The sequence below is a fragment of the Camelus ferus genome, chromosome 16 (genome assembly GCF_009834535.1).
Source record: "Camelus ferus isolate YT-003-E chromosome 16, BCGSAC_Cfer_1.0, whole genome shotgun sequence".
NCBI lineage: Eukaryota > Metazoa > Chordata > Mammalia > Artiodactyla > Camelidae > Camelus > Camelus ferus.
Window position 1 is genome coordinate 23,061,999 of NC_045711.1, and position 21,728 is coordinate 23,083,726.

The window sequence follows — 21,728 nt, forward strand, 5'->3', positions numbered from 1 at the left end:
CGGACACTGGTGGCGGGCTTGGCTCCCAGCGCCACAGTCGCTCCCTCCAGGCTCACACTGGGATGTGGGGTCTGTGCTGATCATCCACGTTCTGAGTTTCATTCTTCCTTTAGCCTTTTGGTTCCTCTCCTGTTTATAACCCTTCAGGGATCTCTTCCTCAACCTTCTGAAGAGGTTGGTCAGAGCTGGAAGCTCACCAACCGGGACCCCGTCTTCCTGGTAAGACGCTGACTCGACCCTAGGGGTGGAGAGAGAAAAAGACACTCATTGTGCTGGTCTCCAAGCAAGGTCACAAGGGACAGTCCTGACGGGACAGAAGCAGTGGTGCTGGACTTACTGACGGTCACGGTAAGCCTCCCAGGGGCGGACCTGAGTCAGCAGGCCCAGTGTTCCGACCTCTCACTGCCGGCCTGCTCGCCGCGGGGGAACGCGCCGCTCTTTGTACGCGCCGCCCTGCCGGCCGCGCCGGTGCGAACGCTCCGCTGCAGTTAGCCGCGGCTGCCCCGCAGGCACGGGAGCGCGATGTCTAGCGAACACCGAAGCCCTTCCCGACGCTCTTCCCTCCGAGTGTCGCTGACTTCCAGCCCGGGTCCTGGGCGAGAGGGGCAGGGGGTCCCCCGGTGGCTGCCCCGGGCAACACTGGCGGCTGGCGGAGGCCACGGGCTCAACTGCATCTCTCCAACAGTAATGAGATTTCAGTGCAAAACCACAAAACAAATGATAAAATTACAAGTCAAGCAACGGAAGCTTGGAGTTTATCTAATTATATGTAAACTCAGGACAGCGTAAAAAGACACAGGAGATTTGTTACACAGTAGGACAGCGCTCTCTCCCAACACATGCAAAGTGCATAGTGACTACAGCTGTCCTTGGAAAACAAAGAACACATTTATTCCAACAGCCAAGAAAAAAATTGCAGTTTATTGAGATTCAACAAAGCGTTGTACTTTTGAAAGCAACTTTCGGTGCGTGTTCTTCGACAATCACATTCTATGAGGAGAAACATTAAAAGCCACAAACTTGTTTTTTTTTTTTTTAATCTCAGAGTTACAGACATCTTTAATTCAAAATAAAAGGTCAAAAAAAAAAAAAAACCCCAACAAAAAACAAAAACAAACAAAACAAACTCTTTACTTCCATCCCCAATTTAAAAATGTCAGGAGGTCTCTACGACTCGACGCTAACGCAGCAGGGAAGCTGTACGTCTGGGCCACGCGCGTGTGTCTGATGCGGGTGCACGGGGGCGTGTGCATCCAGCACACAGGGCACGTGTAATGGCAATGAGATGCAGTTACTCTGAGGAAGGTCTTCTTAGCGAAATACACTACTGAACTTGAGAAAAAGTCTTGAACCAGTTTGTGCATAGTTCGTGATCCTCTATAAAACCAGCTTTTGTTGATCTGCAATTTTGCAGGAACTTTCTTTTTCTTTTTTTTTTGTTTTTTTTTTCGTTTTTTATGTTTTTTTGTTTTGTTTTGTTTTGATAAAACCATTAAAAAGCTAATTAAAAAAAATGTAATGCACAAGTTTCCTGATCAGGCAGGCAGGGAGCACAATGTTCATATATTTTTTTTAAACATACTTGAGGGTATGTTACTCCATTGTCTTTCTTTCTTGCCAAACAATCAAAACATTGATCATTTTTAAAACATAAAGCGATTTTTAATATATAAAGCACTCTTCGAACATCTATCTCCTTTGAGTCCATTATTTGGTACATACGTAACTGCTACACGTTAGAGATTAGGTATCTTTCTTCTTTGTGTTTTTTTTTTTCTATTTTCTTTTTTTTTCTTTCTTTTTTATTTTTGTTTGTTTTTTAATAACATCTTCAGTGCTAGGAGTTGGGTTACAAAATACATGAAATGGTGTGGAGCCGCCCCTCGGGAACCCTGGCTTTCCTGAGAGCGCACCCGCGTGTGCAAGACAGTGACCACAACTCGTCACCTCGAAGAAGGGACAGTCGACAGAGTCCATGACGATGGCCGAGGGGAAACAACACTGTTCAATCCCAGAGCTCTGAAGTAGCGGGTCTGCATTCTGAAAATAGTTTTCTTTACGACGGAAGTCTTTTTTTTTTTTAATTCCTTTTTAAAATTTTTTTAAAGTCTGAAGGAGAAAAAAAAGGTCTGTAAACAGGTGGGAGCCCTAACCCCGGGCCCCTCCGAAGCAGTCACAACCCACGTCCAAGTGCTTGTCTCCGCTCCTCCCGCGGAACCATCCATCCTCTACAAGCAAGTATCTATGGCCACAGTTCAGCAAGAGTTTTTCTCTTTAACTTTATATTCCAAATGGAAAAATGGTGCAATACTCTGGTAATAATTTTCTTGCATGAGTCCACAATAAAAAGCTGCTAAAGGTAGGTATACATATTATTTCTCCAGAGATATACACTGTAATTTTTAAACGCAATAACAGAGTCCTTGAGTAAACATTTACACATGAATTGTCACCGGCCCTGTCCTATGAATTTTCTTTAATGTATAGGATTAGCTAAAGGAAGGGCAGGGACACTCAGTGCAAAGTTAGAAGCTAATTAATAATAACAAACGTTTGACCAATGCGCCAAAAAAAAAAAAAAGCGCACATACTGAAAAAAGGGAAAACCCACAGTTAAATCCTTCACGCACTTAACACACGAACACAGAAAGTGTGCACGTACACGCACGTGCACACACATTCTGTTTCAACACACACACACGCGTGCACACACACACTCACACACATAGGCTGTGAACTTAGAAATTTTTCCTAGAGCCTGTTTCTGCGTACTGATGTCAACCTGGAAGTGTAGAATTAGACTTAGAAAGTGTTCACATTTCATTATTGGCCTGCTGGATTCAAGTATTTGCATGTTTGATATGTCTCTTTTTTTTTTTAACTTTTAAAAAATATTTTTTGGGATTAAAAAAAAATGACATGAAAAAGTAATGAAACAAGGGAAATGTGCATAGGCGGCTCCGTGGGAACGGAGAACAGATCGCAGCCCGCTCCTTCCGCTCGGCTCCTGGTCCGGGCCGCCGGGACCGCACCCAGGGGTGGGCGCCAGCTCCCCCCTGATTACGGGGTCCGCCTCTGGTAATGTGCATAATCGTCACAGGCTCGTTTTAAATAGGCTTTCTCGTCTCCCTCCCGCCCTCCCCCCTTGATAAAATAACCCTTTCCAGCCCACAATCTGAAAAGTGCCCTTCATGATAGAACTATTCTAAGCAGCTTTTATACTTAAAAAATCAAAATGACAACACACCGTACAAACATAGGACGACACAAAATAAAAAGCTGTGAGAAGCATCCTGTCATTCCACGTGACACTGACCCCGCGCAGCCCGCACTGTCTCGGGAACAGTTCGCAAGGGCTGCGGCCAAGGTTCGTCTGCAGTACTGGACAGAGGTACTCGAAAGGGCTGCCGGGCTGCTCGGGGCAAGCGGGTCCTCAGCGACGCCGGACTGGAAAGGGTCAGCTCCCCCCCAGTGCTGACGATGGGGGTGCCCGGGGTCCTGGGGCTAGAGGGACTCCCCGCTGAGCAGGTCGCCGGGGAGCAGCGTGTTCAGAGGGGTGGGGCTTCCGATGACTCTGCCGTCGTCGCTGCTGGGGGGGCCCCACAGGCTGCTTGAGTACTGGGGGACCCCGCCCCACAGCAGGTCGCCGCTCCCTTTGCCGGCCAGGCACGGGGGGTTCCAGTGGCCGGCGTCGCTCCGCACTAGGCCGTGGGAGCTGCCCGAGGCGCCCAGCCGCGGCTGGCCAGCCCCGCTGCTGGACTGCCAGCTGGAGGTGGGTGGCAGCGCCTGGCCCTGGGCCAGGAAGCGGTTCACTTCTTCCTCGCCAGCGAACTCGGCCAAGATGGTAGTGTTTCCCAGGACACACCTGCAGGGGCAGGGCAGCAACGAAAGTGAGAGCTGGGTTTTTGAAAAGATGAACAAAATCGACAAACCTTTAGCTAGACTAACTCAGAAAACAAGAAGACACAAATAAGTAAAGGCAGAAATGGAAAGAGGAGACATTACAACTGATACCACAGAAATACAGAGGAGGCGCCGACCATCTGGGCACCTGCAGGAAATGGTCCAAGTCCTAGAAACACATGATTTACCAAGACTGACTCGTGAAGAAGCAGAAAATCTGAAAGGACCAATAACGGGCAAGGAGACTGATCCATAATCAGCTGACTACTCCCAACATGGAAAAGCCCAGGACCAGACGGTTTCACTGGTCAATTCTACCAAACATTTAAAGGAGGGTAAAGATCAATTCTTCTCAAACTTTTGCAAAAACTTAAAGAGGAGGGTACACTCCCCAGCTCATTTTACAAGACCAGTGTTATCCTGATGTCAAAGCCAGATCGCACTGCAAGAAAACCAGACCAATACAGATGACTACAGATGCAGAAATTCTCACCAAAATATTAGCAAACTGAATCAGCTCATGAAAAGGATCATACACCACGATTGCGTGGGATTCATCTCTGGGATTCTGGCAGCGGTGGCTCGACATTTGCAAATCAATAAATGGGATTCACCACATTAAAAGAATCAAAGGCAGAATCACATGATCATCTTAGTAGATGCAGAAATACAGCCGACAAAACACAACATCCCTTCATGACGAAGACGACTCGACGCGCAGGGAATTGGCAGGACAGGCCTCAGGGCAGTAAGAGCCGCGCACACGCAGGCCGCTAGCGCCGCGCTCAGGGCTGAGGCTGAGAGCTTGTCCTCTGATGTCAGGAACAAGACCAGGTGCCACCCCCAGCCGTTCAACACAGGACTGGAAGTCTTAGCCAGAGCAAGCAGGCGAGACAAAGAAATGGAAGGTGCCCAAGCTGGAAGGGGAGAAGCAGAATGCTCTTTATTTGCACGTGATGTGACCTCATGCGGAGGGAATCCTGAAGACTCTGCCAAAGCACTGCTGAAACCAATCAAAGAATTCAGTAAAACTGCAGCTGTGCTTCTACACACTAAGAATGAAACATCTGAAAAAGAGATAAAGAAAAAGAGTCCCATTCACAATAGCATCAAGCACAATAAAGTACTTAGGAATAAATGTAACCAAGGAGGTGAACGATCTCTACAAGGGAACCTGTGAGAGTTTGATGAAAGAATTTGAAGACGACGCAGATGGAAAGCTAACCTGTATTCATGGGTTGGAAGAGTTAAAACTATCGTTAAAATGAGGGGGAGGGTATAGCTTGAGTGGCAGAGTGCATGCTTAGCATGCACGAGGTCCTGGGTTCAATCTCCAGTACTTCCTCTAAAAATAAATGAACCTAATTACACCACCCCCCAAAGAAAGTTTAAAAAACTCATTAAAATGTCCATACAACCTAAAGCCACCCATGGATTCAGTGCAATCCTTATCATATTCCAATGGCATTCTTCATAGAAATAGTAAAAACAATCCTAAAATGTGTGTGGAACCACAAAAGACCCCAGGCAGCCAAAGCAAACCTGAGAGAACAAAGCAGGAGGCATCAGGCTTCCTGGCTTCACGCGCACTACAAAGCCACAGTTACCAGAAGAGCAGGTGCTGCATAAAAACAGACACACAGACCAGTGGACCAGAACAGGGAGCCCAGAAACAGACCCCCACACACAAGCCAACTGACATTCGATACGGTCACCAAGAACACTCCATGGGGAATGGACAGTCTCTTCGACAAATGGTGCAGGGAAAACTGGGCAGGCACAAGCAGAAAAAAGAAACTGGAGCCCTCTCTTACACCACTCACAAGAATTAACTTGAGCTGGATTAAAGACTTAAAAATAAGACCTGCAACCATACAACTCCTAGAAGAAAACACAGGGGGAAAGCTCTCTGATATTGGTTTCAGCAATGAAATTTTGGACATAACACCAAAAGCACAAGCAACTAAAGCAAAACTCAACGAGGGACCTCATCCAACTAGAAAGCTTCCACACATCAAGGGAACCATCAACCAGGCGGAAAGACAACCTATAAAATGGGAAAAGTGTTTGCAAACCAGCTGTCTCATAGAGTTAGCATCCAAAATATATATAGAACCTCAGATAACTTGGTAACAACCAAAAAACCCCCAAACAATCCAAATACAAAATGGGCAAAAGAACTAAATAGATATTTCCTCAAAGAAGACAGAAACGACCAACAGACACATGAAAAGATGCTCAGCGTCGCTAATCGTCAGGGACATGCCAATCAAAACCGCAGTGAGACACCCCTCACACCTTGGCCATCATCAAGAGGACAAGAAATCACAAGTGCTGGGAGGATGTGGAGAAAAGAGACGCCTTGTGCACTGCTGGTAGGGATGTAAACTTGTCCAGCCACTATGGAAAAACAGTATGGAGGCTCCTCAAAAACTTAAAAACAGAACCACCATATGATCCAGCAGGCCCACTCCTGGGTTACACATCCGGAGGAAATGAACAGGGTACTGAAGAGATCCCTGGATGCCCAGGTGCACTGCAGCATCACTTACAACAGCCGAAACAGGGAAACCACCTAAGTGTCCGTCAACAGATCCGCGGATAAAGAAGATGTGAGAGACACACACACACACACACAAGAATATTATTCAGCCATGAGAAAGAAGGAAACCCTGCCACAACCTGGATCAGTCTTGAGGGCCTTCTGCTAAGTCAGCTAAGTCAAATAAATACTGCATGGTATCGATCACATGTGGGATCTGAAAAAGCCAGCCTTGCAGAAACAGAGCGTAGGCTGGTGGTTGTCAGGGGCTGCAGGCGGGGAGGCAGGGAGGGACTAGTCAAAGGGCACAAACCTCCAGTCAGAAGACGAGTGAGCTCCGGGGCTACAAGGCAGCTCGGTAACTACACTCCGCAACACTTCCAAGTCACTAAGACAGGAGATCTTAAATGTTCTCACCACAAAAAAGAAATACTAACTACTGCCCTGATGTAGCTGTCAGCTCACTACAGTGGTAGCCACACTGCAATCTACAAATGTGTCAAACCAACATGTCCTGCACCTTAAACTGACACCATGTTGTATGTCAGTTACATCTCAGAGAACAAAGACTCAAAACAAACAAACAAGCAAGCAGGGCAGGGGTCACATGAGCGGAGGTCTTCCTGTGTCTGCCTCACTGGCTTTCCCTGTTTTTCTCCTTTTAATGGAACAGTGCAGCTGAAGGCTTCATGTCACAGGTCCCCCAGAAGCAGTCCTGCAGCTCACGGGTTGTCACTGCTACTCCCAAGCCTGGCTTATGAACTTTTCTCCCCCCCTCATTTTAGACTCTAGCTGCTATGCTGTGTTGGTGTGGAGAGCACCTTTCTAAGGAAGTGTGTGGACGCACCATTAAACTCGAGCATCGTTCAGGATGGGTGTAATTTATATCCTAGGCTAGAAGCAGGAACAACTAATTTCCAGGGTCCACATCTCAAGTGACGTCGTTGGATAGGTCTGCTCACACATCTCATCAAAAGCTGCAGGGACCTTGACGAGGCCAGCAGTGGGCACACACGTGCCGAGTGCCCAGCGCTACCTGGTGGGGCGCATCGTCTGTCACCAGGCTCTACGTGTCCTCTCTTGGGGTGGAGGTGGTGGGGGCTTCCCTACTGGAGGGCAGAGCCGCGGCAAGTCAGCAGAGAGGACACCAACATGTCACAAGACACCTATTCTGGTGTGAACTGTGTTCTCCCTAAATTCCTATGTTGAAGCCCTAACCCCCAAGACCTCATTGTACCTCTATTTGGAGGGAGGGTCTTTAAAGAGATCATTAAGGTAATATGAGGTCATGAGAGAGAAACCCAATTCGCTATGGGTGTCCTTATAAGGAGAGGAAGTCAGGACATACAATACTCGGACTGAGAGATGACCGTGTGGACATGGGAGGGGCAGCCGTGAGCAAGCCCATGAAAGGCCTTGGGAGGAGCCGCCCCTGAGGACATGCTGGATTTCTGTAGGATTTCCAGCCTCTAGACCATGAGATAACCGGCGTCTGTGCCCGAGGTCCCCAGGGCCACAGGACCCGCCCACTACACCCGGGCCCAGCACTGCCAGGGTGCAGCACGGGGCGGCCGAGGGCAGGGGAGCAACGTACATGTGCAGGGACTTCTGGGCCTTGGCGGCTTCCTCCTTGGAGCTGTACCGGACCACGGCGTTGCCCTGCGTCAGGTTCAGGTGGAATGTGATGAGAGGCCCGTGCTGCAAACACAGTGTCCGCAGGGTGGAGCCGTCGATCTGACGGGGAAGCAGAGGGGGAGGGACTTCTTCCACCGCGCTCGTCAAAGCAGGTGTTCAGGAAGTCCGGGCGCACTATGCGCTGGGAAGACGCCTCAAAGGGGCTCAGTATACGGCTTTAGGATGTTAACCTTCTGTACCTTGTCATCTACCTCGCAATTGTAAAATCTTGGACATTAGAGTTACATCTGATGAGCGAGGCTAATCAGGAGAAGAACACACTGTCTTGGCTCTGACCCCCTCTGGCCAGAGCGCACTGCGCAGAGCCTCGCAGGCCCCTAACCCGGGAACGGGGAGGCCACGTCGTTCTGGAGCGGGTAGTTACGGGTGAGCAGTTCTGTTCATGAGGGTAAACTCTTTAAGCCTCAGAAGAGTGAAAAGTAAGCAACTCCCCAGGAAGGGGGTTAAGGACCCCTGGGCGTGTCTGCTCGCTGGGGCCGGAGTGAGGCTGGTGAGACGCACCGCCCGCCCGTGGGTGCCCGTACCTGGGGCGTGAGGTTGCGGAGAACCAGCCAGCTGCTCGTCCTTCCTGAGGTGTCGGTGCTCCAGGCAGACCCTGCACGAGCCCAGGGAAGAACTCGGTCAACCAGGCCGTGCTGCTCAGATGGCTCTCCCCACCGGCCATTTCTCGTCTCACCAGCACGGACGCAGCACAGGCCAGACCCGCAAGCGCCAAGCCTTTCTCAACCTTTGGAAACTGACCCAGACGCACAATCCCTGACAATCCCTGCAGACCCCTGGGGGCAGGTGTGGGGCAGAGACTGGAGAGTCGCCTGAAAGGCCTGGTCTCCCCGCCCTCTAGAGGCTAACAAAAACACAGCAGACGTGCAGGGCTGCTGTGAAACGTTCCTTAAATTCTCAGGCCCCCGCCCCCACCTCTTCCCGCAGCTCAGCAGGGCCGAGGAGGGAGGGTGGTGCTCTCCCACTGGGGGTCTGTTTTGGTTTTGGCCCAGAAAGCCCTGTGGAGACCGACACCCTCGTGCTGGCTGAGGGGCCTCGCTGAGGCCCAGCGCGGGGGCAAAGCGGCGTGAACACCCGGCGCGGATGCTGCAGCCCGGGCAGGGGAGCTGGGTGGCTCCTCGGCCCTACCAGGGTCCAGGGTCCCTCCTTAAAAAGGAGATGCAGGACCTTCCCCACAGGCGGAGCAGAGCAGGCGGGGCCGCCCCGCTGGGGCAGGAGCTGGATGCATACCCGAGGAGTAAGAGCTGGTCCAGCCGAGGGGACTGGCTCCCCAGGTGGAGGAAGGCTTGGGGTTGGTGAGCCCTGGAGGCGGCCTTGTGGGTGCAGTAGTGTTTCTGGGCACTTTCCACAGTTCGTGAGACAGAGAGGCTTGCGTGTGGGAGGCAGGGCCGGAGGACCACGTCGATTTAATGTCTGACAGTTTACCTAGAAAGGCAGAGAGACGGAGCTCAGGCATTCCTGAGACAGAGAAGAAGCGTCGCAGCGGCGTCCGGGGACTCACACCGGCGCCCTGGCTCCAGCGGCCCGCGGGGGCGAGGTGAAGCCCCCTCCCGAGAACCACAGGCACGCTCTGCGCTCTCCTGGATTTCTGCCCAGAGACAGAGTCTGCTGGTATCCAGTATGGACCCTGACAGTATTTCTGATACTCAACTTGCTAAATGTTCCAGCCACAAGTTTGCCACCCGGAAAACAGCATTACTGGAGGTCAGTGCTCAGGCTAACTCATCAACATATTCTGCTGGGACGTGTCCCATAACAAATTCACCAAGTGGGGGAGGGTACAGCTCAGTGGTGGAGCACACGCTTAGCATGCGTGAGGTCCTGGGCTCAATCCCCAGCACCTCTACGAATAAATAAATAAACCTAATTATCTCCCCTCCACCAAAAAACCAAAACACACGAACTAACCACGGTCATGGGTGGAACGCATGTATTCTTTACACTATTTCTTTGAGTCTAAGTCCCATTTCAAAGCAACACCCGCTCTGACATAACTGAACTCACGTCACCAGTGTATCTTTACAGCTTTGAGACTGGCTCTCTGTGCCTGCAGAAATGGGCGTGGCCCAGGCGCCCTGAGGGCGGAGCCGTTTGGCATCTTGGAACCTTGGTTGGAAGAAGCATGTTTTAAGGCTCTTTGGGAGAAAAAACAAAACCAATAATGATCACCAGCCTCTGCCCCTCCCGTGCCCCGGGGTGCCTGCAACGCCCCCCTCAGCGGGCAGGCGGGCGCAGTGACGACGGGAAGCATAGAGGTCACTGTCACCGAGCTCCTCTGTCAGCACAGACCCTGCGTGCACCGCTCCTTCTACCCCGGCCACCAGGTCGACCGCAACTTCGCAACAACAAACGCTAGTCTGAGCAAAGGGGCCGCTAATCAGAAAAGCAAAATGCCTGGGAAGATGCTTTTATTTGCCCATCTCTTGAGCTACATGTGTGGAAATATGAGAGGCCTAGTACATCCCTTCTAGACATTAGAGAGAATAAGCATCAGAAGGAATAGAAATAATCCAGAAGCTCTTTCTTTTTTTTAAAATACGATGCTAAACTGGATCACAACTCCTTTCTCCCCCAGGTATTGGTATGAAAGAAAGAGAACCCCTAGAGCGTTCTCACACTGGTTTCAACAGAGCCTGGACGGGGAGGCTGCTGGGATGCGGAAACATGTCTGAAGAAATGCATAAGCAGTAAGCCCTCTTTACTTAAGTTCCACGTATTTCATAAACCTGTACACGATGTGTGTGTGTCCACATCTCTTTACATTCTTGTCTTACAAGTTCCAGACTCAAACTCCTCTGAAGTCATTATGACAATTCTCAGTGCTCCTCCGAGCCTGAAAGAAACGTCTTCCTCGGAATACCGGTAACGTCTACAGGGGTGAGGGGTAACCCAGGCCCCGCATCCATCCGGGTGGTGGCAGCGGCCATGCTTTGGGTGCTGGGAGTTAAGCACGGGGCTGCTGTGGCCTCCTCGTCCCTGGTGAACGCAAGTAGCAGCAAATTCCCAGGAGCGGCCACCTCCACGTCCGTACCCATTGCAGCCTCTGGTCTGCAGCCACAGGGGGAAGGGGGGAAGCAGATGCGCTTAGGCAGCGGCCACCTCTTGTCCTGCACTGGGTTTACATAATCCCAAGATCTCTGCACAGCCCACGGAGGAGAGGTCACCACTCCTGCTCCACGGGGTGGGGTGGGGGAAGCAGCTGTGCCCAAGGTCCCCCCGCGGCTCAGCCAAGCTCAGGCCCACTCTCTGTCACACCACGGGCCCCCAGCTCAGGTAGGGGCAGACAGACCACCAGGAAAAGCCAGGCCATCAGTTTCGTTGGGGAAAGAAGGAAAAGGCTACCTGCGAGTGGGGAGGCGGATGCGTACCTGCGATACTAGGCGCGGGCGCAATGCTGCTGAGAGCGCGGCTGTGGCCGGAGGCACCGAGCGGCCAGGCACTCGAGGAAGGCAGCGTGGCGTTCTGAGATGATGGTGGGGAGGACCCTGCAGGACCAAACGCGGCACTAAGACGGCTGAGCCACTCCGCCTGGGCCGAGAGTTCTACCAACCAGGAACCAGTCTCCTCCTAGGCGGCCGTTCTCGGAAATGGCGGAAAATGAGAGTGAGACGCGGCCAAGATCGCGGTGAGATGGGCACGCCACCGCCTCTGGTGCCCACGCCGCCGGGAGGGCCGGGGGGCGGGGGGGGGCGGCAAAGACCAGAACTAGAAGACAATTCCCACCAGAATGTTTACGACAGCACATCAGAGTTAAAGGCTCACACTGATTCTCCCTTCCAAGGAAGATAAAAGTAAAACTACAGGGCTGATACTCATCTTTTCATTACCTCCAACAACAGCCACAAATTGAAAAGCAAAATAAAACTCCAAGCTATCTGTTACAGATCTTGCCGTAAGAAGACAGCACTGTTTCTCACTGGGAAGGCTCAGGGAGCCCATTGCCCGCATTCCTGCTTCTCTTTTGAACATAGGAGTAACGAGGACAAATACGAGCCAGTAACTGTCAGCGTGAGCTGTTGTGTCCCCAGAACCGCCGTTTCCTGTTGAACACCCTGGCCCCGCTCCTGGGTGGGGGGGCCGCCCCTCCTCAGTTCTCTGAGAAGAGCAGGGAGCCGGGGAAGGAGGAGGGGGAAGGAGCGGGAACGGTGTGGGTTCACGCAGGGTGGCTCAGAGCTCTTCTGACTTGGAAAGTTTCATGCCCCGTGTGTGGAAGCTGGCTGGGAGGGACAGGGGCACAGAACAGTCCGGCTGTCACACATTTATTACCACAGACATTATCTCAAAAGACTTGGGCCTCCCCCAGGGCGGTGCACTGAACAACCTCAGGGGTACCTTCTTGGGGTCTACCAGGTGTGTGGCACCTCCCAGACTTGTGCAGTTTACAGCCTGCACAGCTGTTTACAGCTGCTCTGTTCTAACTGACCTCCTTAGAATGTGGCACCAGAGCTGAGGAAAATTAAAATTTATTTGTAATCTGCAGGTCTTCAATTTTAAAAAGTGCCAGCTTTACTGACAACCTAATGTTAGTTCCTAAAACCTCTGCTTTCATTTACCAATGAAATGCATCAACCCAAGATCCCAAGCTTACAGACTATTTAATATTTAACCCTACAAGGTACTTCTTTTGTAATTAACACAGGAAGGTACTTAGATTTTAACAGCGTGCTAGCTTTGAGATCTTAAGTTTAATAGTGGAGTTTGCTCCATGAAGTAAGTTATAGTTAACTTTCCTTTTTAGGATCAGTGTGTCAGAAGGCTGGCAAGGGCACATTTTACCATTTTGATAATTATTTACCTCATAAAGGTTAAAGCTATAACATCGAAATAAGTACTTGGCTACAGCAAGTTTTTAATATCAAGTTGGAACTTAATACCAATGGCAATAAATAAAAACCAAAAATGTAAATAGAAAACCAACACCAAGTATACTCAACAAAACAGAAAATCTCGCCGAAAATACGTAAATTAATAAACCGACATCAAGAGCTTAGCAGCTTTCTGATTCTCCTCCTCCTCGGCTACATTTTCTTAAGTTTTTTCCCTCTATACTTTAGACCAAGCTGATCATTCAAATATACAACGGCTTTTGTGGCTTGGCCCTGAGTGGGGTTGGTCCCAGGGACGTGTTGGGAGCGGCACATGGGCCCAGAGGGGCAGCAGGGGTCTGGCCCTCGCAGTTGACTTCCAGCCCCAGGGTCGTGGTGCTTTTTGTGAACGTATTCTACATAAAGATACATTACTCGTTCTGCTCCCTCTCTCAGATAACGAACCAAAAGGTGGGGGAGCAGGGTTTCCCGGGTGTGGCCAGGTCACAGGACAGAGGGGCAGCCGCCCAAGACTCATAACGTCCCCGCGCTGGGTGTCCGGCCCCCAGAGGTCCCACCACCCCGCTTGAGGCCGTGCTTGCTGGCCCCGCTGCCCCACAGCTGAGGTCCTGTCTCTGCCCACTGGATGCCAGCGCCTCTCTGAGGCTTAGTGTCTCTCTACCGTGATGTCCATCTCTGCTTAGCTCTGCCCTCAGGACTCACTGGCCCCCAGGCTGCCAGTGTCACGTGACAGCACCTGCATGCACAGGCGGAGGTGGCCAGCGAAGCCCTGGGTGCCAGGGGACCAGGGTGACCATCGGCTCTGGGCAGGAAGCCCTGCTCTACGCAGAGCAGCCCAGATTCCTCGCACCTCCCCGCCGTACCCACACACACACCATGCTCTCGGCCTGGCACAACCCCGTTGCCACACCTGGGGGCTAGGTCCCACCTCTGGCTTGTGCTTCCCCCGTTCCTAGTGCCTCCCCCTGTTCCCATTGCCTCCAATAGGCTCCATTCCCCACCAAACCACTCCTTTGTGCACGATGGCGGGGAGGCTGCGATGCCCCTAAGAATAGTGGCACCACCACCTGGAGTGCCTGGCATTGCGCAGAAAGGATGGTCTGAGTTTATGCCACCTCCTACCCCAACCACAGGCCCATGCAGAGTCCTGCCACTTTAAAGAAGCATGAACAGGAAATGCCTCTCCCGCATGGGCCACTCTGGAGTAGGAAACCTAAATGAACATTTTGGGAACTATCCATGCGGCTTTGTTAGCATGGAGTGTCGCTGGTAACCTGGCTATTCCTTTCCATTGCTAGGACGCTGGTGAGAAAACTCCACCAGCATGAGCACTTAGGGAACGTCTTTGTCTGAGGGTCTCAAGGGAAGGCGAGTTACTGCCCTTCTGCCTGCTGCATCTGAAATTATATTTGTTTTGTAGTCTCACAGCTCAGCTCATCACTTCCTCCTGCTGGATCCTAAGTCTGACACGGGGTGGGCACAGCTTAGCATCAGAAGTTTGTGCCAGGAAAACAGTCCAGGGGAAGAATTTCAGTCTTTTTTACCAGATTGTGTGTGAAGGAAAAACAGACTGAGATAGACAAGTAGAGTCAATTCATTTCTAGTTTAAAGAGATTTCAAGTGGAAAACCTTTTCATTAAAAAACTCAATGATTAATGCTGTTATTTTATAACACGATGCTCATAAAAAATGACGTTTTAATAAATCCAGCAAAAACACTGAGCCTGAATCAATCTCTGTGTTCCTGTGAGCGCTGCGTAACATCTGACACTGCTCTGGGGGCTAGTGAAGGCCCCTACCGATGTGCCTCACACTGTCCCCGCCTCGCCGCCCCCACCGTCCCCGAGGCCCGAGTGCCACTGCGGCCCCTCACCTCCACTCTTGAGGAGGTAGCGGTTGACATCCTGGATGGTGGTGTTGATGGTGGGCCCGGTGGGGACACTTCCAGGAGTGACGTCTGGGTCATTCTCGGGATCTATGTTCTGAAGTCCTTTCCATGGAACTCCAGGATGGAATTCTGGAAAATTCCAAAAATTGAAAATCAAAACATGCGTGTTAGAGTACCTTCACATTGCTTCATGATCATTTATAAAAATGTTTACAATTTGCTAAGTAGGTTAAGAGGTACACTTCAGACTTTCTTCAGTAAATCACCAATCCTTTGGAACAAACTAGGGATCACAGCTGCCACACTGAGCACCGAGACAGTGTCCAGATGGGGGGATGCAGCCTGGGCACCGCCGAACAGACAGAATGCAGTGCCCTTCCCCGTTCTCCTCCCACCTGGCTGAGGGGCTATAGGAAAGGCCCAAGGCGCCAACCACATCCGCCATTGATCTGATAAGCGCATTACCTACGGGGTCAGTGCTTCCAGGATTCTGAGCTCAGGCCCTGCTTTCTCTTGGGCCTAATCACCCCCCACAGGCCTGAGCACGAGCTGCTCTGCACTGCACAGCAGGGGTGCACGCTCTTACCTGGGGGCCAGTTGATGCTGGAGCCATTTGAGATTTTATCACTGTCAGATTTGGCACGTGACCAGCTATGGGGAACAGCTACAGGAGGGCTGGCTGGTGACTCACTGCTCTGGATTAAATCGTACCGGCCATAGGAGTCGTCGATGGAGGACTTAGCTGGAGGCCCAATGCTGAGACCTCCAGGGATAGCACCTGGGGGGACAGAAGGGAACAAAGAGTGAACAGGGACCCCGAGCCCCCAGTGCCAGGCGCCAGGCCGTGCCCTTCTCTGGGGTGAGGGAGCTGCCAGACTCGGTTTGCCCAGCACTCTCCAGGAGGGAGGGACCCTTCCAGTTACTCCAAACTTCGCCCTTGAAAGACAAACTCTTTAGGAACCGTTTCAATTTGTAAAGTTAGAATTCTTGATGAGATGCACACACGCACCACGGTGAAGCTCTCTCGGGACAGCCTGCGAGTCCCCGTGCTCAGCTGTGTCCCTGTTGTTCTCTCTGTCTCTCCCCCTCGTCTGCTGCCCTCACTACGGAAGGACAAACCGGCAGGTGGACTCAGAGGCCTAACCCCACTGCCCGGGCGACTGAGCTCTCTCTGGCCAAGCAAAGTGCCGATGGCACGGGATGGCTTTCTTGTAGAATTAACCACTAGGAAGAAGAGTCTTCTCAGAATGCTCTGATGTCCAGAGGGAATGATACACCTTCTTAAATTTCCTTTCCTGTTTATGCGACCAGGATATTTAGAGCTAAATTCAATGTTTAATAGGAAGACACCCCCCTGTGGTTATCAGCATTTTTGCTGAAGATTCAGACCCGTCGCCACCCGCGGCCTCCGCTGCGCGTGGGCGTTTACACCGCTGCTCGGTCTGCGCTGAGCTGGGCCAGCTGAGCTTTCAAGGGGTCTGGCCACTGAGCAGCCGGGACCCTAGGCGCTCTGGAACGCAATGGACTGTATATATATTGAACTCCTGAGGGAACACTGGTTTATACCACTATGTAAGTTTTGCGGGCACAACACTGCATTTCCACTGTCTACACCACAGCGAGCTCACCACCAAAAGCTCAGTTTCCACCCGTCACCACACAGCTGACCCTCTTTCCCCACTTCCCCCTCCCCCCGCCTCTCCCCTTCCAGTAATGACTCTGTTCTCCGTATCGACGGGTTTGCTGTTGCTTGGTTTGGCTTCTTGGGATGCAGTATTTTTTTATTCAGCTTTCAGCCCTGAACTCTCAGAAAAGAATCGTAGTCAGAGTAACAGGATGAGGGTAGGTGCGAGCAGAACAGAAGTGACAGACCCCGGCCCTCGGCGCGGACGTACCATGCTTGCTGGGGTTCTGGTCGAGTGGGGAAGCAGCACCGGGTAAGCTGTCCATCGGGTTGGGGTGTGTCCACTGAGGGAGGCGGGACTGGGACTGAGACGGGTCCTTCACCGACAGACCACCAGTCATGTCCATGCTGTTGACATTCATGTTTGGGTTCAGTCCAGCTGAAAATAAAAAAGCCATTATGGTAATATCTGCTCTTCCTCTAAATCATTACTTTTTAAGGCCCTCCTAGGGAGTCAATCTACGTATTAATTCACAGCCAAATACTTTATAACTTCTAATCCTGGTGGGAAGAAAAACCTTTTTCGTCTTTTTTGGGGGGGGTGAGGTAATCAGGTTTATTTATTTATTTTTAGAGGAGGTGCTGGGGATTGAACCCTGGACCTCATGCATGCTAAGCAAGTGCTCTACAATTTGAGCTACATCCTCCCCTCTCCTTTTTGTCTTTTTAATAACACACGTTTCTAAGAATAGTATTCCTAAATTAGGGTGAAAATGGTACCAAGTAGTCTTTGATTAATAAGACCAATGATTCCCTTCATTTTACTTGTTTTTGTGCCAAATATGGTTCTGAAGCTTCTTGGTCAGAGACCACAGGAAAACAGATCAAGTCCAAACAATTAGGAAAACCTTTTCTGATGTTAGGGCATCTCACAGAAACTCACCAGATCAAGACGAGTTTTTCAGAGAGTGTACTTAAGTACCAACAAACGAACAGGCTGGCAGGGAGGGTTCACTTCACCAAAGCCTGCTCTTTAGGAGTTAACATCAACCTCCTTTAAAGGACTTGAACTATTTCAAAGCGGGGTGCCGCCTCACGCCCCAGCTGGCCCGGTGCGCTGGCTGAGGTCTACTTCTTAGAGCTGAAAGCGGGCATGTAATGGAGCTTGTGACAAGGACTGCCACTGCGCTGGGTGATGTGTATTAGTTCACTTAACCTTTAAAAGAATCCTATGAGGTGAGTATTCCCACTTTACAGATGGGGAAAGTGAGGCGGAGTGCAGTCAGGCAGGTTGTACAAGTAAGTGGTGAGCTAGCTGTGAGGGGCGGGGAGGCAAGGTGGCAGCCCGGCTCCTGAGTCAGGCGGTAACTACGAGAATGCCCTGCTTCTTAAACACAGTGCGCGGCAGCGGGTGGGACGCTGATGGAAGGACACAAGGATCAGTTTAGTGTCTGCCAGTTTCACAGCAGAGACACACACCCCAATCGCCTATCAGGGAGAACGTGCTCACGTGATCAGAACACACCTCTCCTCCGAGAAGGTGGCCACATCACACAGGAGGGGACAACTGCAGCCCAGGCGCGCCACCGCTCGGCTGGCCGGGCCTTTCTGGGTGCACTGTCCTCTCTGGGACACTTATCCCCTCTGCCCGCAGCTGCAGGCGCCCCCGCCAGCCTGACAAGCATGTGGCACCGCTGCCTGCTCCTAGACTCTTACAGCAAAGTCCAGCTGACCCTCCATCGAGGCAGGGGAGGGGCGCCAACCATCTGTGCGGTCACCAACTTGGGTATAGCTTTACAGTCGGCCCTCCGGATCCACAGCTTCAACCACCCACAGACCACATAGCGCCACGCTGAGTATTTATCGAAAAAACCTGTGTGTAACTGGACCCATGCAGCTTCAAACCCGTGTTGTCCAAGGGTCCACCTGTGCCCCCATACAATCACCTTCCTGACACATCCCTTCTGTTCAGTCTTCAGTTCCATAACCCGTGCCCCTCCTGGCCAGCCTGTGTGCCCCTGAGGGTGGCACCACGCTGTCCACTGACCTGCGGGTTCTGTGCTGGGCAGGCGCCCTATCGGCTGACCTGGGGGGCTGCACAAATCACGCCCTGCCCTACAGGACTGTATGGACAACCGCTGCTCTTTAGAAGTGGCTGCTTCCCGTACGCCCGCACACCTTTCCTGCTCCTGGCGGGGAAGGCTGGAGGGAACCAGGGTTGGAACAAAGTGCAGACTCCGCAGCGGAGACGAGATTGCTCTGGGGCGCTCACCGGCACTGCCTGAAAAGATTTTATACTGAAAGTACTCATGGCTGCAGCAAAACTTGCTCTGTGGGAGCCAGCCAGGGCGGCTCCCTAACGAAGGAGCCGAGACAGCTGCTCCGTGGCTCTGGCTGGAACTCACTTCTGCCATGCAGCTCAGCCCCCCAGACACATGGGGTCGGCACACGGGGACTCACCGAGAGGGTAAGGAGCAAAGGTGTTGGGTGAAGACTGCTGTTCTTTGGTCTGCAGGTCGGGGAGGCCGGGGGCCTGGGGGTGCGGGGGGAAGCTGTCCAGGGCCGATTTGCCTGCAGAGGGGTGCAGAGACAGGTGCGGCGGGGGCGGCGGCGGCTTCACGAGCAGGGCCTGGGCCAGCTGGCGCTGGTGCTGCTGGATCTGCTGCTGCAGGTTAGTGATTGTGCGCGCAACCTGCGGGCGAGACGCGCGCTCAGCGGGCTGGGGGGGGCCCCAACGCGCGCCCACCTCCTCCCCAGCCCAGGTGGCCCGGGGACTCTACAAAGGGGAGGCCCAATGAGAGAGAAACCAAGGACAACGTAAGAGCTCGTGGACAAGGTCAGGGGAGGTCACAGCCAGCGAATGGGCTGAGCCGTCCGGGGGCGCCTACTTGCTGCTCCTGCTGTCTCATGGGTCCGGAAACGTTACGCTGGGCCTGTAACATCTGCTGCTGGATCTGTAAACGTTGGTACGCCTGGGGACAGAAAGAGAACCCTCAACAGGTTGTAAGGAAGGCACCAACAAATGGTTCGACTTCTGCATATCAGTTAAAAAAAGAGAAAATGGCCAGGAATCTCGGGCCCCTTGCCACACTGTGGTTTAAGCGTATTGTGTTCTAAGCTAAGCATACTGTGAGGCTTGAAGCATTTTTAAAAGGAGGAATGTCTTTCCAAAACCTTTCTAGAGCACAGACTTGTAAAAAGTAACTCAGTCAGTGCCCTGTGGAGTGTTGGTAATGAGGTTTGTCAGCAAGTATTTTTTAATTAATGAAGAGATCAAAATTATTCTGCTTGATTCACACAAACTAAAAATAAAAAGAAATGAGGAGAAATTTCATTTTTTGGGGGGGAGGTAATTAAGTTTGTTTATTTTTAATGGAGGTGCTGGGGATTGAACCCAGGACCTCGTGCATGCTAGGCATGTGCTGTACTGCTGAGCTCTGCCCCTCCATCCAAATGTACTCTTATGATGATAAAGACCCGAGACCAGGGTGGCTCAGACAGTGTGGCAGGCCAGTGGTGATCAGCAGCCCTAGATGATCACAGAACGATGAAGGCTAAAGGGCTTTAAGTGCCAGGAGCCACATGTGACCTCAGTCCACACAGACCCCTGGCCATGAGCCGCCAGCGTGAACAGCAGATTTTTCCCACACCAGTGCAGAAGGTTTGACCGTTTACTTTAAAAGTTGGCCGACTGTTGTCAATTGTTTTCTTACAACATGGATTTTTGGGGACATTTTGGGCAAGAGAGTTTATCAAAACAGAATCCAAACAGAGGTATAGATTATACTACTAGAAATGCCTCATTAATCTGTAAATTAGAGAGGAATAAAACACTTAAGTGGTCCTTATACGCTCTAAAACCTAGCCTTAGGATGCAATGAAACTTCATTTTTCCAATTTTTCTGGGAAAAATGTTAAAATAATATACCTTGTTTTTAAAGCAGAATACATTACACATAATTCTTTGACACTAAAGGGGCCAATAAAAATTACACATAAAGGAAAGATTCCAGGACATCAGCATGACCATTGGCTCTGCCTCATATCAGAATCCAGCCGTGCCTCTGACGTCACCGAGGAATAGGAAGTGTCCTCTGCAGGAAGAGGTCTAACAGCCTGCTTCCTGGTTGTGCCCTGTCCACCCGGGGTCAGTGGCCTCCTGGCGGAAGCCCAGCTGCTGCCCCTTCTCCCAGGGGCCTTACACCGCTCCCTCAGTGTGAGAGGTCCAGTTGTGGCCCGGACCCCACGTCCAGGGTGCTGGCCACCTCCCTGCATTGCCGTTGGTCCCCAGGACACCCCCACCCCACCCTGCCACTAACTGGGAAGCTGGACATGCAGACTGGTCAGACACGTGTCTAACAGATGCCAAAGGGTGAGCACCGAGTGCCAGGCCCTCCTGTAAGGAAAGCTTGACATCACGGCTTTGCCTACAGAGGGCCTTTTATTCCTTCCTGCATGACTCATTTTCTAGGAGACAAAGCTGTTGGACAAGACTTCTAAATAAATCAGGTGGCAGCATATTAAAGAAAGAAAGAGAGTGGGTCCTTCAGTGAATATACATCCAGATGCACCTAGGGATACGACATGGCATTTCACGGTAAAAGCAATGAGATCACTGAAAATTAAAAATTCCACAGATGTTAAGTTATAAAACTCAGGAATGATTAGGCTACATCAGCCTTTCTCAAGAGGGATTCTGAGAGACAATTAAGCCCTAATCTCTAAGGCGTCTACTGAATGTAAGGAAGTGACTTCTGCCTGGAGACGGGTGCTTGTGGACACCACCCGCGGACACTACCTGGTGTTCTGGGTTCTGGGGTTCAGGGCGATCAAGCAGGCCTAACCGTCCGACCCGGGAGACTGCGATCACCAACGGCCCGCTGATCACAGAGCTTGGTGAGACCACCCATAAGGAATAGTGCACACACTTGAGGGGAACCGCAGGGACGCCCCCGGCGTGGACGGCGTGCGGTGGGAGCTGCTGTCCCTGCCAGCGTGCGGGAGCGGGGCCCCTCCTCCGTCCCAGGCCCGCGGCCCGGCCGCTCTGCCCACTCACCAGCTGCAGCTGGTAGAGCTGGTTCAACATCGTCATGTGCTGAGGGTTAATTGGCGAGGTTAATAGTGCAGGGTTGAGACCAATGTTTTTTGCTGCAAACTGCAAAAGCTGTGCTTGAACCTGTCAACACAAAACGCACCATTAGTTATTTACTTGGCTATGTAGTTTTTCAGAATCAAAACTGACTAACTAAA

The 21,728-nt window shown here is 51.6% G+C and overlaps 1 protein-coding gene and 1 pseudogene across 5 annotated transcripts in view; both read right to left on the reverse strand.

The window, feature by feature from the left end:
* Positions 1–1,640: 1,640 nt before the first annotated feature.
* On the reverse strand, positions 1,641–2,888 carry LOC106728708 (annotated as a pseudogene). The gene has a single exon (XR_001364978.2). The product of XR_001364978.2 is annotated as an uncharacterized LOC106728708 (transcript).
* Positions 1,766–21,728, reverse strand: part of TNRC6C (trinucleotide repeat containing adaptor 6C) — a 73,101-nt gene continuing 53,138 nt past the window's right edge. For 2 of the 4 annotated variants that reach the window (XM_032456712.1, XM_032456711.1), the window contains exons 12-22: positions 21,535–21,654; positions 19,367–19,450; positions 18,939–19,170; positions 16,750–16,917; positions 15,441–15,632; positions 14,840–14,983; positions 11,509–11,625; positions 9,371–9,565; positions 8,665–8,735; positions 8,040–8,179; positions 1,766–3,865 (exon numbers count right to left, since the gene is read on the reverse strand). In XM_032456712.1, coding sequence (XP_032312603.1) covers positions 3,505–3,865; positions 8,040–8,179; positions 8,665–8,735; positions 9,371–9,565; positions 11,509–11,625; positions 14,840–14,983; positions 15,441–15,632; positions 16,750–16,917; positions 18,939–19,170; positions 19,367–19,450; positions 21,535–21,654 — 1,824 coding nt within the window. In that variant the 3' untranslated portion in view covers positions 1,766–3,504. The remainder of the gene's footprint in view (positions 3,866–8,039; positions 8,180–8,664; positions 8,736–9,370; positions 9,566–11,508; positions 11,626–14,839; positions 14,984–15,440; positions 15,633–16,749; positions 16,918–18,938; positions 19,171–19,366; positions 19,451–21,534; positions 21,655–21,728) is intronic. The other 2 variants (XM_032456714.1, XM_032456713.1) reach the window with 1 other exon arrangement.